The sequence below is a fragment of the Trichomycterus rosablanca genome, chromosome 8, assembly GCF_030014385.1.
Source record: "Trichomycterus rosablanca isolate fTriRos1 chromosome 8, fTriRos1.hap1, whole genome shotgun sequence".
In the NCBI taxonomy this organism is placed as follows: domain Eukaryota; kingdom Metazoa; phylum Chordata; class Actinopteri; order Siluriformes; family Trichomycteridae; genus Trichomycterus; species Trichomycterus rosablanca.
In genome coordinates, this window is record NC_085995.1 from 30,157,938 (window position 1) to 30,175,585 (window position 17,648).

A 17,648-nucleotide genomic window follows, 5' to 3' on the forward strand; every position below is an offset into this window, starting at 1 on the left:
AGTCAAATTTAATTACTAACCTGTTGCTAACAGAAACCACAACTACACCAACCAAAACCGCAAAAACAAAACAAAAAAGTACTGACCGAAACAAGAAATCCAAATTTCTCTTAGAAAGATCTACGGCTGAGTTAGCTGGGGTTATCTAACGTTCATCCAGTAGGACAGATAAGCCAGCATTAGCCTCTCTGAGGCCTCTCTCCACAGCAAGCTGAGCTAAAGATAGATGTTTATCTGTGGCACCGAGAGCTGATGTAATCCTGAGCTCTGGCACTGGCCATCTTACCTGCAGCAGGGCGATGAAAAGGAAGAAGGAGTTGGCTGCTCTTCTAAACTGGGAGTAGAGGAACCTCGGCAGGAAGGTGAGAAAGTTGTACTTAGCTGTGCTGCAGAAAGTAAAGAGTAAGAAGCAAATTAGATACCAGCACTGGACATATTACATAAAAAAATTACACAATCAAACTAAGACAACAATTTGACAACCCGAGAATACCCCCCACCCATGTCTGTCAAATTACAGAAACACTCACTCCATATATGCTCAAAAGATGTGTAATGATGCTAAACAGAATAAAACCAATGTAGACATTTATGATACTAATAAATCAGTAAATTATACTGATGTGTCAGTACTTCATAAGTTTTGTCACCCACCTACATTTAAGGTATGTTGGGGCAGTCTTGGAATCTGCTGGGTCAAAAAAAACATACTAACAGCTAACATGTGGTTACATGTCCCTTAGGATCTGTCAGTGTTCTCATCAGTTGTTTAGAAAAAGAATGCCTTCATTTGTCATATATACATATACAGGTGTACAGTACAACAAAATTCTTCCTTCGCATGTCCCAGCTCTTTTTGGAAGCTGGGGTCTGAACACAGGGTCAGCAACCCTGGAGCAGAGAGGGTTAAAGGCCTTGCTTAAGGGCCCAACAGTGGCTGCATGGCAGAGCTGGGATTCGAACTCTCAACCTTTGGGTTGATAGCCCAAAGATCTACCCAGTAGGCTACCACTGTCCCTATATGGAATGTTATCCATGTTTTAGAGCACATGTTTGGCATGTTTTAATTACAATACACTGATGTAACCCCAACTTGGATACAGCATGGGGATTCGAACCCATGCCCACCTGCCACGCCCGTTTTTCGGCCCCATTCACTTCCATTCATTTTTTGGAAGTTCGAGATATCAACGCCGTTCCAACTCTAAATCGTAAAGCCCACTGATGTAACCCCGACTCAGATACAGCATGGGGATTCGAACCCATGCCCACCTGCCACGCCCGTTTTTTGGCTCCATTCATTTTTTGAAAGTTTGAGATATCAACGCCGTTCCAACTCTATATCGTACAGCCCACCGATGTAACCCCCAATCACATACAGCATGGGGATACGAACCCATGCCCAACTGCCACGCCCGTTTTTCGGCTCCATTCAATTCCATTCATTTTTTGAAAGTTCGAGATATCAACGCCGTTCCAACTCTAAATCGTACAGCCCACTGATGACACCCCGACTTGGATAAGGCATTGGGATATGCACACCTGCTTACGCGCTGCACCGCAATCACACTCGCATTTTCTGCAGGAAATGCACTCTCTAGTTGTTTTTATTATTATATTTTGGGTCCATTTTATATTTTCATTTGTATTTTATGGCTGCAAGGTGACTGTTCTTTGGGTTGCAGCATTTTTATAAATAAAGAATTCATTTATTTTTACCAGGGTACAGGTGCTTCATTGTCCAGGTCTATATTTTTGACATTACTAGTTAGATTTAAACCAACTGGGGGCCAGAATGAGGAATGAAAGAAAAAAAGAGAGTGGGTAGGAAAGACCAGGTGGGGAGCTTGGCAGAGATTCAGTCAGAGTCGTGTGTGATTTACACCCACATTAGGCGTAGGCAAGCAGCACAGGCATTGTGGGGTGATAAATATAGACTGTACTTTTTTCACAAGCCCCTTTAAACAACAGTCTGCCATAACCCCATTTCATCTTTGGAATCTTGTCTTCGCTGCCATCAGCCTCATTGATGTTCTGATGTGCTACTGCTGATACTAAAGAGCTCGTACATCCACTGCTCATGATAACTCACTGTTATTGGCTTTGCTCCCGGAGATGCAGATTTAGTACTACAATGGTCCTTTTCTGAAACCTTTTTCCTTAAGTCAGCATCCTTGCTCAGGGGTCCAACAGTGGCAACCTGGCGTTGGCGGGCTTTAACCGGTATCCCTCTGATCCCAAATTCACTATCGTAACCAGTAAGCCAGCACTGTCTCACACACACAGGTCACCAGGATCCTGGAGCTGTAGTACCATTACTGTTGTACCACAGAGCCTCTTTACTCATGTATTATTGTTAATATATTCTTTCCTTTGTGCAAAAAACTAACACGCAATAGAACTTTTATTCCACATGCTGGAGTGATCCAGAAAGTCTTTAGGTAGAATCAAATGAAACTCGGGTGGCACAACAGTTAAAAACACTTCAAATCTCAGCTCAGCTAATGGCCTGTATAGGGCACCTATACGGACAATGATTGGCTAGTCTGGGGAGAGAGTGTTGTAGGGATTCCTCATAACTGCTGCAATCAAGACCTCAGAGACAGGGGATAATGGAGATTAGTAGGGATGTAACGATACATTCTACCCACGATGCGATACAATTCACGATACTGGGTTCAAGATAAATATTTTTCCCGATCTTTTTAAACAAAATGAAATTAAAGACAAATTATGACAAAGTTTCCTTTTATTATTTCTACAAAAATAAATGAATAAAATACTGTATTTGTGCTTATCTTTTATTTATCTAAATAATGAATGTCCTTTTATTTCTGGGGTAGGTACAAACTATGCCAAATAATGCTTATTGTGTAAAAAAACAAATACAAATTTTAAAACAAATCTAACATCATATAAATAAATGAATAATAAATGAATAATACAAATAAAGAAAGTATCCTCACATAAATCAATTTGGCTGGAAAATTCAAAACCTGGCAACCCTGTAGTGACGTCAACCAGGCGAGGTGAATAGCGCCAGTGCCCTCTGCTGTTTAAAGTGAATATCCATTAATCTTAAATGAATAACCGATTCGAATCATGGCACATGTGCAATGATTTTTAACTGTCTTGTGGTGCATCGTTACATCCCTAGAGATTAGTGTATGACACACATGCATGATACGGATCTCTATATGAACCTGTATCACTGTGCACGTGTTTGGGGGGGGGGGGGGGGGGGGGGGAGAAAATTAGAGGGGGAGTGTATTTCAAAAATCAAAGAATCACATGAACCACATCAAGTTAAATCAAGCAGATTCAATTACAGCAGTCAAAGACCAATCTACTTTATGCAGTGCACAATAAAATCTACGGGACAACATGCAACAGAATGTAACAGCTATAGATGCAGACATGGAACAAGTCAACGCACTTACGCGCACACTGATAGAATGAGTGAAAGCTGATAGCATCACTCTTATTGTCTGCGTGCTTCATGGTTTAGCTTTCAGAGATCACTATCAGATGATCACGAGCTGCAGCAAATTAGCAGTACAATGTGAGATGGAAAGTTCTGGCAACAGATCACCTTACTCTGATCTTTCCTCTTTTTCAGGTTTGTACCCACCGTTTTATCAGTTCAGACCGTGTGTGTGTGTGTGTGTGTATGTGTGTGTATGTGTGTGTGTGTGTGTGTGTGTGTGTGTGTGTGTGTGTGTGTGTGTGTGTGTGTGTGTGTGTGTGTGTGTGTGTGTGTGTGAGAATGAATGTGCCAGCATTTCCTGGTTTGAAAGCTAATTCATGCAATGTGGGAATTCCCACTGCAGACTGAATCTTTTTTGTTCTTCATTTATAAATGTACTGTCTTTTTTAGTACCGCTTTATCCTGGTCAGGGTTGCAGTGGGTCTTATTCTTTGGGAAAAAAGCCAGGAAACACCCCAGACAGGTCAGCAGTCAATCACAGGGTGCACACACACAAACACACACTTAGGGCAAATTTAAGCAGCTGACCTGCATGTCTTTGGACTGTGGGAGGAAACCAGAACACCTGGAGGAAACCCACACGGACACAGGGAGAACATGCAAACCCCACACAGAATTCTTTTTTTTATTCTATTTTTCCAACCTTTTCCCCCAAATTTTCTCCCCTAATCTAGTCATGTCCACTAACCCTGATTGCATCCTCCACTGATTCAACCCTCCACCACTTACTAAGGACGCTTCTCAACTGACACACGCCCCCTCCGACACGTGCTCAGTACAGACTGCATTTTTCACCTGCACGAGTCAAGTTCATATATACCGATCAACACTGTGCACGGAGAGCCACACCCTGATCAGCATTATTCCTCATCCCTGTGCAGGCGCCATCAGTCAGCCAGCACCAGTTATGAGGACCCATTATCCGGCTTGCCCCTAACCCTATGAACAACAGCCAATCGTTGTTTATGCAGCCGCCCAGCCCATCCGGGTGGCAGAGCTGAGTTTCGATACGATGTATTCGAAAATCGAGCTCTGGTGTGCTAGCGTATTTTACCGCTGCGGCACCTGAGCAGCTTCCACTCAGAATACTGAACCTGGGTTCGAAATTCGGCATTGCCACCAGTCGGCTGGGCGCCATCTAGCGGGCATAATTGGCAGTGCCTGCAGCAGACACTAATTGGCTACCGTGTCTGCTAGAGGGGATGACCAGACTTTGTGGGTGGGGTCTTCAAACACTGTGCGAAGACCCTGATTGGCAGATAGAGGTGCCTGTACAAAATGCATGGGTGAAGAGAAGGGGTCCATTAGGACTGCGCACGTGTCGGAGGAGGCGTGAGCAGCAACATACCCTCCTAATAAACTAAATTGGGAGAAAAAAATGAAAGAAAATGTATAAATAAATAAATAAAAACTTTTACTTGCATGACAGTAAAAGTGATGAAACCTAGAAGACATTAAATATTGAGCCTGAGTGCAGATTTAGTGCATTTATTCACTCTACATGGCCCTGAATTAGGAGTGTCGTATGCTGTCAAAGTGATCAAGTGTCTAACGTCTAGAAAGTGGCAGAGCTTACCATTTTAAAATGATATGTGCACAGAAGAATAAGTGTGTGTCAGTGTGTGCTGATCATCCTGATGGCTAGAGGATAAAAACCTGTCTCTGAATCAAATGGTCAGAGGGGGAACAGCGCATGTCCAGGGTGACTGATGTCTTTTATGAGCTGTGTTGCCTGACTGTGTTGCCTGGTGTTTCCTGAAAATAGCTTGAGGTGACAAGTTATTGTTCTGACCCCCAAGTACAGTGCCTTGCCGTCCTCATGATTAAGTTTAGAACCGAGATGCTAAATGTCACAGAGCTGAATTATAATTACAGGCGGTTTCATTATCTGCAACTAACTCCATTTTATTTCATTTATGACACATTTTAAGTAGTTATTAGTACGGCTGTCGTTAATTGCGTTAATTAACGTGTTAAAATGTTAATCGCGATGAAAAAATGTAATCGAGATAAAAAAAATTAATCAAACGATTTTTATTGGGCAATGTTTGCGCCTCTTTAAACATACGTCACTGTGGTAATTTGCGCTGCTTTAACACAGTAACATTGTGTTTATACTGTAAAACGATAACACGGGTCTTTTTCCCAGTTTGCGGTCGTGAGTTACAAATTTCTCGAGCTGCTGCTGCTACATATTGCAAAATATCAGGTATTTTAAATAATCATTTTTGTTGAGAAATCATCACTAGACAAAATTACAGTTATTAATTGACGCTTTAATATCATCTTAGGTCAAAGCTCGAATAAGAATTACAGGCAAAATGAGCTCAGACTCAGTCTAACTTTATTTAAGAGGAATTTGGACGGAAAGCCCATGAACTACACAAGTCGTAGGAACATCACAAACACTGGTGTTAAATGGGTCGCAATGGACTGTAGACGCTTTAACATAGTTAACGATGTGGATCTGCATGACGTTATACGTGTTGCACCTAGAAATGGTTCGTTGTAGTACCCCGAGTGCCTGTTTTTAGTGGCAGGGTTATGAACAGGTAAAGATACTCACTTTTGCCAGATAATGTGAACAGACTCATTTTAAATTACTGGCTGAAAGATGGGTAGCTGTTAACAACTCTATATAAGCATTGGCTGGCTTTCTAAAAATAATATAGATTTAACAATTTTATCATAATTTTATTTGGTATTTTTAATCATAATTTGTTTATTGGTAAATAAAAATGCAAAATGTGCATAACTTCAATTTTGCTTCGATATTGTTGCAGTTGATTAATCGCGATTAATTTGGTTCTTTAATCGCGATTAATCTCGATTAAAAATTGTAATCACGTGACAGCCCTAGTTTTTAATCCTCAATTTAGATTTGTTCATAAAAGTGTCATCTGAATGCTGACCAGCCTTGTGTGTAAAACATGAGAAGGCTCGTTAAGTGTGTGACTTGTCACAGATTGGTATGACTAACCTAGCTTAATTGCTGGTCAATGTCCATCCGTGGGGGATTGTTTACAGGTGCTGCATTATTTAAGGAAAGAAAGCTGTGGCCTCTTGGTGCTTACACACATTAACTTCTCAGGTAAGCTCCAGGGCTCGTACCCATGTGTACATTCAAGATTTTAACTATACAAACATACAAGAGGACACAGCAGAACACAATGTCACATTTGGCTTCTTAAATTAAAACACAGGAGCAACAAAGATCACAAAGAACTAAATAAAAAAATGAGAAATTTAAGAATAAAAGAGTAAATTTATAAAACTAAAACTTAAAATGTATTTATTTTATTAATTTAGTTGTTTTATGCCGTGTTTACACCATGGTTATATTTTTACAGCAGGAAGGGTAAATATTGCTGATTTTAGTCTATTATCCTTATTAAGTTTCTATGTTGTTCTTTAAATGTGCTCTTTTTTCCCCAATTTATTTATGCATTTTCTCCCACTTTTCTCCCAATTTAGTGTAGTCAATTTGTCTTCCGCTGCTGGGGGATCCCTGATTGCAGTTGAAGTGAGTATATTGCTGCTCACGCCTCCTCCGACCCGTGCGCAGCCCTTAGCAGAACCCTTTTTCACCCATGCATTCTGCACAGGCATCCAAGCCCTAGAAGAAATGTGTCTGCTGCAGGCACTGCCAATTATGCCCGCTAGATGACGCCCAGCCGACCGGTGGCAATGCCGAGTTTCGAACTGAGGAGTCCAGAATCTTGGCGGAATATCCTGCTGTGCCACCTGGGATTCTGAATTGAATAATTATTAAATTAAAAGCAACAGGTGATCACACAAAAAAACCTAAAAGTATAGACTTTAGACACATGTGGAATCATTTTACAGCTACTCGGTGTTGTGCTGTTGGTCTGATCACTAGAAAAGGTCCAGACTGCCTCTCTAGCTCCACTTAGCATTTAGTAAAATTCAGCCTGACAAAATCCTAGCACACGTCACGTAAGGTAAGGACTCTGTGTGTGTGTGTGTGTGTGTGTGTGTGTGTGTGTGTGTGTGTGTGTGTGTGTGTGTGTGTGTATTCTCAAGAATATTTACAATGCTAATAACAATGTTAGCACTCTGTACACGTGTAACTGGTTTTGCTCATGATCATTTGCAGTTTTATTGCTAGGATTCCTCCAGGCGTGTGTAACATAGAAAGCAATTTGGATAAACTCAAATAAAAATGATTAAAAAAAGAGCTGCAGCATTATTTACTGTCTGTGCAGCTTGTGTGTAACAGACCTACAGCTCCATTCTAAATTCTAATCACGCGCCAGCTGCTGGAAACAAATTCGAATGACTTTTTTACAGTTCAGTTAATCAGTGAATCAATTAAACATTCAAACTCCAAAAATATAGATGTTTTGACAAATTAAAATTAAACCCACAAGCAATTTATTTGCCCTACAGCGATATTTTAATCAGTATGTTTTTGTTTCTTTCTAGTGATATGGAAGGTATTAATTATAAATTCTTAAATTACAACTCTGGTAACCTTCATGTGACAGAACACAAATAGCAGCTGTTTAAAAATGCATGCCCTTTCTTTTGGGGAAAACATTGTGCATTATTTATAACAGAAAACACACCCAGAATAAAGAACACACACTGGGTAATGCAATTGTTATAAACTAAAAGTCTGTTGTGGTCATTTACTGTACATGCCGTCTGCTGTATTGAGGTCAGGTGGTACTGAGGTCAGGGTCACTAACTAGACGGACGGTCGTTGAAAATGATGTTATTGTTTCCTGTGATGCAAAACCGCTGATAGACTTACTGCCTATGCGATCATTATTTTGCTTAATGCGTTTTGCACATACACGTTGTTCAGCTTGGTATACGTGCACACTAAGGTATTACAAGTGCAAAGAGTGGGTTAAGCAGTTTGGAAAAGTCTTGAGAACAGAACAGTCAGAACTAGCTGTAAAAACATGCTAGCACACCAGAGCTGATATTTAGAATCCCGAGTTTAAATCTCAGCTCTGCTACCGGCAGGCCGGGCGCCTTTACGCACAATGATTGGCTCAATGCCGGCTGTTAGATGACGTCTGCACAATGAGACGGGGGATTTATTTATTTATTTAATTATTAAGATGTCTTGCACTGTGTTTACACCATGGTTATATTCACGGCAGTAAAGGGTAGGTCATTTTTATATCAGTCTATAGGCCTTGTCAAGCACTGGAGACGGGAGAGAATGGAGATTGGTGCGTGACTCTCTGTACGCAATACGGATCTCCATATGAGCCCATCTTGTGCAGGTTAAGGAAAGCAGACAGCTAGAGTACACATGTTGGAGTGTGTGATAGTCACGACTCTCCTTGGTCAGAAGTGCAGGTCAGCAGCACATGAGAGAGCAAAATTGTAATTGGATACAAGTAGATTGGAAGGGGAAGAAAGATAAGCTTCTTAAATGTCCCATACTGCTTAATATAAAGTAGACATTAGCAGATGAGCTGCTCACATCTTCCAGACTTGTGCCCTGAATCTATTACAGAGTAAGATTCCACATTCTTAAAGACTAAAAAAAGGTGTCAAATAAAAACACCTCTGCTTGCAGTCTCCAAGTAAAAAAGTGTAAATGTTCTTGCATGTTTTATCACTTGGCTTGTCAGCCATAAATACCACATCATTTGCACCTTTATAATCTATAATAGCCCACCACTGCTGAGATCCGGCTTCCAATTTCAGCTGTGCTATCACCCGGCAGGGTGTTTACACTGACATGATTGACTATGTCCAAGTAAGGGGGGATGACCAAAGCCCTGTGATGAGTGGAACCAGCCCAAAAGCAATCCAAAATAGAAGCAGCTGTGAAGCAGTTGAAAATAAAACTACTTACACTGGACTACTTGGAATCATGAATAAAATTTAATGAACTTGACAGTCCTGCTGTCTTACTTTCACACTTTGCTGAAACAATCAACAATGAGCTTTTTTTAAAAAGACAGAAAGACACACCTGACTCATGTGCTCAGTTGGCACAGCAGTCTATTACGAAAGCCCACTGCTGCTAATATCCCAGTTTGAATCTCAGTGGTGATATCAGCCAGTTGGATGTCTACACGGACATGGTTGGATATGTGTAGGGCCTGAGTAAATTCATGGGGAAATGTGCTTAATTTCACATACACCGTTTCACAGATTTGTAAAGAAAAGTGCCACGTTTCACGTCAGTTATTAAATAACACTCATTAATTGAATGATAGAATAAATGGAAGCTACAATACACAGCACACCCTACCTTAACGACAATGTAAAACTAGAACATCCAGCGACGGTGCAAGGCTTAATGCTTCACCTTAAATACGAAAATACTCATCTCCATGTTTTAAACCCACCCCCCTTTTGCGACCACAGAATTGGTTGTGACTTTTCCAAACTCTGTTACACGAGTCGTGTCTTTAGCTGCTTTACACTTCGACATCTTGGACATTTTTACCAAGTGATAGCTAACTAAATTGCCGTAGGATTGCTAGGACCGCCTCGCTGTGCAAATTTACCAGTAAACGTGAGACACTTGAACGCTACGCGAATGAAAAATTTTACATCGCTAAACACAAACTTTACTTTTGGAATTTCACAGCAAATTGCATATTACACAAGCAACTGCTCATTTCACAGCCGTGAATTAAGTAGGACCTTAGCTATGTGTAAAGGTTCAGGATGGCTGAACCCCTGCAACAACCTGGCACCTTGTCCTAGGTATTTCCTGCCTTGTCTGGTATTCCCTGGTAAAAACGGACCCAACACGACCCTGACCAGAATAAAGACGCTGATAAAAAAATTAAATGGGGAAAGAATGATTTACCTGACACGGTTATTGCAGAACTTTGTAAACTGAGGTTGATTGATGAATATTAATCTGGCGTCCTCCTGGTCAGCGAGAGAGGTTTTCTCTGACGCATCCTCAGTCTTTTCATAGCCTGAAACCATAAGAGAACAACAAGCATTTGTTTAGATATTTCAGCTGTTTGTTATTTTTCCTTAGTGTTGTTGGATTTTTAGATTACAAAGAATTTAGGATTTCTGAATACATCTTCATGTTAATGACACACGATTACATTTAACATTTACATGAAGCCTTGTTAATATAATAATAACTAATGGCATTCAGATATGGGATGGAATAGACTGGAAAAAATAGCATCTCTGGTATATACTCCACTCCCCCTGTTGTTTGGTTCATCCTGCACTTTCTGCTTCCAACAGTTTATATACGTCTTTTTTCCAGACAATTACAGTCTACAGCCAATTCAATTCCCCTACCCAACATCCAACATGTTCATTGTCCCAGTCACCACTACTGCTTGATCTTACCTGCAGACATTATGCTGGTTTTACAGAGAACAAAACTGCTAATCCATAATCAAGCCAGTATCATTAGGATAATGTTAAAACCAATCATAGACACACAGGAAATGAAACAATGCCACAGCAAAACAGGTTAGTCTGCAGACGTCACACCTCCTCACACCCTAATTAATGCTGCTTAAATGTTAACCGGCTTTAACTAATAAAGAAAGCATTTAAGAAAAATCTTAAAAAGCCTCAAATCGAATATAAGGGTGGATTTGACCTGATAATCAGGTTCCATTTGTTTATATTTTAGAACGTTTGGAAGCTAAGCCATACAATATTTTTGCCATATTGAGCCCTTGCCAACCGTCTTCCAATGTCTGTCTGAGTAATCAGTAAAACCAACATTATAAAACGGATAGTTCCGGTCCTAAAATCTGATTGGCTGAGCCGCGTTCGAAGCCGTTGTAAAATCCCCGATAAACGGACACCTAGGACCGCCTCACATCATTCCATATTAATACGCCACTGAATAGAAAAAGTGAATGTTATTTTCGCCCTCATGTTGCCTAGCAACACTGTTAATCGAACTATTTTGCGTCGCGGAAGAACGCTTTATTGTAAGTTTATACACAATAAATACATTTATGAATTAAACATTGTTGTATTTATTATATTTTATGTTGACCGCCGTTTTATAAAAGCAATAAGCCACTCGAGACCGTGCGTTACTGCTATGATTTTAGCACGGGGAAAGAAGTTTTAGGCACTCCGCGAACGTCATCCCCATGCTAAAATCACAGTAATGCACGGCCTCTCGTGGCTTATTGCTTTATTATAAAACAGATAGTTCCGGTCCTAAAATCTGATTGGCTGAGCCGCGTTCGAAGCCGTTGTAAAATCCCCGATAAATGCACACCTATGACCACCTCACATCATTCCATATTAATACGCCACTGAAAAGAAAAAGTGAATGTTATGTTCGCCCTCATGTTGCCTAGCAACACTTAACGAACTACGTGATTTCCCGGAAGAATGCTTATTGTAAGTGTTTTTGTAAATAAAAACATTTATTTATTGAACATTGTTGTATTTTATTATATTTTATGTTGAGACCGTGCGTTACTGCTATGATTTTATCACGGGGAAAAACGACCTTCCCCGTGATAAAATCGCAGTAACGCATGGGCTCTCGTGGCTTATTGCTTTATTACATGACTTTTTTAATGACTCAGACAAAATCATTCATCATAAAAGATTTTCTTTCATCATGAGCAAGAATCTCTGGTCCTGGAAAGCACAATGTGTGGCAGTACCAGAGATTTTGGATCAAAACCTGTAAGCACACTGTTTTTTTGTTTTGTTTTTGCACATGAAAAACACCAATTACTGATGCAACATGACTGTGTATTTGCAGGGCTCGTTAAAAAGTCTTCGTATAATCGGACACCAGCACAGCATGTCACAAATCAAATCAATGTTGTTTTGAATTCATCTCATACAGTTTGAATAGTAACGAGCTTAAGAGCACAGTGTAAATCGCATTGTAAACCAGGCTTAGATGACAGTAGCTATTCCTTAACATACAGATTAATCGATTAGTGTATTGATAGTGTATTGTTATAGAAGCAATGCACATACATTACAAACATCACAAACACATCTATATAGTGCAAGGCCTGAGGTCATTTATATCTAATCAAATAAAAAAGAATGGATAGATAGCTAGATACATTTTTTTTTCTTTTTCTCCTATCCCCCCCCCCCCCCCCCATTCTCTCCCCTAGTCTAGTCATATCCAATTACCCTGATGTCGTTACGCTTCACCTCTACTGATACAACCCTTTACTGCTGATTGAGGAGCTTTGCAATTGACACACACCCCCTCCAACAAGTGATCAGTACAGACTGCCTCTTTTCACCTACACGAGGCAAGTTCATATGCGGATCTGCCTTGTGCATGGAGAGCCACACCCTGCCACACCCGCAGGCGCCATCAATCAGACAGCAGAGGTCATAATTGCACCAGTTATGAGGAACCCTGGTCCCACCCCTGAACAGCAGCCAATCGTTGTTCATGGTGCCCAACCCAGACGGATGGCAGATCTGAGATTTGATACGACGTATTCAAAATCCCAGCTCTGGTGTTCTAGCGTGTTTTACTGTGCTCTCCTCGGATGCAATCTGGTATCTCTGGTAGCAGCGGAAGACAAAAATTGAGTGCACTAAATCGGGAGGACAATGGGGATAAAATGCATTTTAAAAAAAATAAATAAATAAAAATAAAGATCGAATTTCTAGAAAAAAGGGAACATTTGAGTAAGGCATTAAAAGCGAGAATCTATGTTTTTGGTTTTCTTGAAGCATATTTACCTGACAAACATACTCAGAACACTTTTTGAATGTGCTTAATGTGATCAACTTGACTGTATTTCAAAAATATACATTAATTTAAAACTTAATGCCTGCAACACACTTAAAAAGGAGAAACATGATTACCATTGTGTTACATCGTTACCACACCTTTCCTAGTAACTATACTCTTTAGTAGTTTGCCTCACAGCAAGAAGGCCCCGAGTTCAATTTCCAGGTGAAGCGGTCGGGGTCCTTTCTGTGTGAAGTTTGCATGTTCTCCCCTGTGTCTGTGTGGGTTTTGTACAGGAGCTCTGGTCTTCTACCACAGTCTGTATAAATCTTGTGTAACCAGTATCTACCTGTGATGAATGGAACCGAAGTGTAAAACATGACCTTAAAATCCCAATAAATAAACAAAACATTTTATCTTTTCATTTTATGTATAAATGAAATATCGGAATACCAGATTTAAACAAATACTAGGGTATGTTCTGATACTTGGTTTCATTTTACCAATTAAACTGTGTGTATTGTGTAAATCTAATTTAACTGTGCCTCAGTGCACTAAACTTCCTATTCCCATCAACCCATCCACTCCATACACCACTCCGGCCTAGACAGCCAAGTCATCCATTAGAAGTGAAACAGCAGAATAAATCCAGACATGATTCATTTATCTAAGAGCAATGATTCAGCATGTGAACAGTGAGATAAGCATCAGCGCTAAAAAAAACTCCATTTGATGATACTTAAAGGATTAACAACTTTGACATAAGATCTCAACTAACAAAGCTAACTTCTTATTAAAGAAGCAGGGAAGAAGAGGACTGTAGAGTTGTAACAATAACAAAATCCACTGAAAATTATTTACAACAACTGGCAATTGGTTTATTTATTTATTAGGATTTTAACGTCATGTTTTACACACTCTGGTTACATACATGACAGGACAGGTTACACAAGATAAGTTCACAATTTAATGTTAAACACAGTCATGGACAATTTTGTATCTCCAATTCACATCACTTGCATGTCTTTGGACTGTGAAAGGAAACCGGAGCTCCCGAAGGAAACCCACACGGGGAGAACATGCAAACTCCACATAGAAAGGACCTGAACCGCCCACCTGGGAATCAAACCCAGGACCTTCTTGCTGTGAGGCGACAGTGCTACACACTTACCACCGTGCAGCCGGCAATTGGTCTAAGATTGCAAGTAATGTCACAGATCCCACACAGCTCTATAAAGTTTGTTTGTTTGTTTGTTTTCTTGTTCAGGTTAAAAACTCTGTCCTCCGATGGAGACGATGAGCAAACTAAGTAGGTGAGGGTGTGTTACGAATTCACACTCAAAAGATCTATAGCTGCGCTCTCAGTACAAATCAAGCATCAGATGCTGGAAATGGATTTAAATGACATTTTTAACTGACAGTATCAATCGAACCATGAATCTTTGCTGGTTATCAGTTAATCATTGACGTCCCTAAAAGCAAGCTACAACACGCTGCTCAGGTGGCGCAGCGGTAAAAACACACGCTGGGACCAGAGCTGGATCTCGAATACATCGTATCGAATCTCAGCTCTGCCTGCCGGCTAAGGCTGAGCGCCCAACATGAACAACGATTGGCCTGTTGTTCACATATGGGCGGGACTAAGCCGGATGGGGTCTCTCTCTCATGACTGGTGCAATTACGACCTCTGCTGGCTGATTGATGGCACCTGCACAGAGATGAGAAAAGCGTGCTCTAAGGGTGTGTCTCTCCGTACACAATGCTGAGCTGCACTGCACTCGTCAAAGTGTAGGTGATAAGATGCATACGGCATGCTGCCCACATGTCAGAGGGGGCGTGGGTTAGCTTCGTTCTCCTCAATCAGAGCAGGGATTGGCATTGGTGGAGAGGAAGCATGATGCAATAGGGCAATTCGGCTGCTCTCGTTAGAGGTCACCACAGCGATTCATTCGTCTTTATTTTGCCCTGAACATCCTCCTCTGTTACACCAACCACCTGCATATCCTTCCTTACTGCATCCATAAACCTCCTCTTTGGCCTTCCTTCCCTCCTTCTTCCGGTCAGCTCCATCCTCAGCACCCTTCTCCCGACTGAACTCTCATCCCTCCTCTGCACATGCCAAAACCATCTCAAACTGTCCTCCCTCACTTTGTTCCTAAATCATCCTTCCTGCTCTTATAAACCCATCCTTAATCTTGTCCACCCTCAATCCTCCCAATGAAAATTTTAATTTCTGACACCTCCAGCTCCCTCTCCTGTCTTTCTGGCAGTGTCACCGCCTCCAGTGTCTACTAAAATTAGACACCCTCAGTACCTCAGTACATCTGCACCAAAATAACGGCACAAAGACTTGTTGGCATTAAACTCAGTGATGTACTAATGTCCTGTATATTTTCTTGGACTCCTTAGACTCTTCAGTTAACAGTTAGTTGTTGACTAATGACGGTTAATTATTGGTTAACAGAATTGGTTAAATAAATTTGCATCTCTAGTTGCCAATACTAGAAAAATGTATGACAGTACATTCGGTATACCGTCTTTAATTCCTCATACCGCCATAACATAGCATAGATAATACAACTGTAGGCTTCAGTAGACAGCAAATCATATAATATTTGTCTATAGACAGTCGAGAAAGAAGCTTTCAGAGCAATAATTTAAACAGTGGATTCCATGTATGTCTTATGGGGTGAAAATACTTCAGGTCAGTTGCTAAACCAACGTTAAGAGCCTGTGGACCTGTGGTCAAGTTGTACAGTGGCGTTTGCAAACGTGGTTTTATTCGTTAAAGGGGGAGCTAAGGGTAATTGTACAATACTTAAATATTAAATAAACAATAAAAATTTTATTTATTGCAACAGTTTCAAGCGTACTGATTCCTTTATATATTGTGTCATTTTTAGTACTCAAAACCTTCATTACATACATGGTGAAATTAGTGCTGGACAATAATTCAGTATCGATATATATCGCGATAGAAAATGTTTCAATAACGGTGATATGATTTCTAAACAAATTCAAACGATATATATTACGTCAGTGCGTGATGACGTATGCCACAGGCATGAAGTGAGTGCTCAGCATTACCGCTCTGATTACACTACGCTACCTACGTAGTATCCACTACGGTGGATTAGCGGCAAAATGAGTTCAACAGCTGTGAGTGAACGAGCATCCACAGTCAGGGGCGGAGACCACCCCACCCCACCCCACCCCACCACCGTTTTGCCGGTGTTACTTTTTTGCGGAAGCATTTTTGCACGCAGGTGTTCCCACAGGGACGCAATTCAACAGCGCACCTCAAAGCAAGTAGTTCTCCACCAAAACAGTGCAGTAATACACTCAACATAAACGTCAACCACCTACACAATTACAGAAGAAGTAGTACTACTGAGTACTAATACTACTGAGTACTACTACTTATTAGTTGTGGCACGCTACGAGTAAAGGCACCAACGGGCTCTGCGCGTTCCACTGTTGCCAGATTGGGCGGTTTTCCTCTAAATTGGGCGTTTTTTTTGTTTTTGGAAAAACAATTTAATAGCATTTAAATGAAAAGAGAAACGAAAATCTTATGTTTTAAGAAGCCCCAGCATTGTAGAAGGCTATTAAAAGTAAAGTCAATTTTCAATGCTGATTTGGCGTAATAGTGTTGGTCAGTCTGTATCATATTCTCGAAAGAAAATTAAAATTTGTTTTCCATGCATTCACACTGGCATGTTCTGGGGTTCAGATGAGTCTCATCAGTACACACAAGTTTGCAGTCAAATGATCAAGTATTGCAAAGGAAAATCTTTGAAATTCTTCCTCATAATGTTAAGGTTATTGGCTATATTTTAGTTTTTTTACTTGTCAGGGAAAATAAGAAAAAAATAAAAAGCTTATTATTCTAGGCTTGATGTAATTCTACATGGTACTCACTGCCTGTATAGGTAAACGAGTGAGTGACCAAAACACTACTAGATCAACAGCCACTAGCCACATACAAAAAATAAGGTATCAGACAGTTTCTGTGCCACCCCTGTGTGAGCAGTGGTCTCAGTCTGGCCACCGCTATGGAAATTGTCTGGCTTCGCCACTGTCCACAGTTGAAAAAGAAGCAGATGAAATAGCTGATAAGAGATGAAGGACTAATTCAGTGGTGTATTCAGCTTGTATTTCTTGCCAGAAACCAGAAAAGAGGTTTGCAGGTACAGCCATCCAATTTTGGTGTTTTTGGCAGTTTTTCTGACATTTGTATTATTCATATCGATATCGGAATTATATCGTATCGACCGAAATTAGGAGTTATATCGTGATATAAATTTTAGCCATATCGTCCAGCCCTAGGTGAAATTAACACTTTTTATCTTTATGTACTTATGACAGTAGAATAAGCCACAGACATGTAAAAAGTCCCAGTCATAAAAAAATAAAATAAAATAAAAATACATACCGTGATACAGTGAAGCCAGAAGCTCAAAAATTACCATCATACAAATTTTTGGTCATACCACC

The 17,648-nt window shown here is 40.4% G+C and overlaps 1 protein-coding gene across 3 annotated transcripts in view; it reads right to left on the reverse strand.

The window, feature by feature from the left end:
- The window catches only part of atp8a1 (ATPase phospholipid transporting 8A1), a 164,516-nt gene that overhangs the window by 117,523 nt on the left and 29,345 nt on the right, over positions 1–17,648 (reverse strand). For all 3 annotated transcript variants that reach the window (XM_063000680.1, XM_063000679.1, XM_063000682.1), the window contains exons 2-3: positions 10,299–10,413; positions 287–386 (exon numbers count right to left, since the gene is read on the reverse strand). In XM_063000680.1, coding sequence (XP_062856750.1) covers positions 287–386; positions 10,299–10,413 — 215 coding nt within the window. The remainder of the gene's footprint in view (positions 1–286; positions 387–10,298; positions 10,414–17,648) is intronic.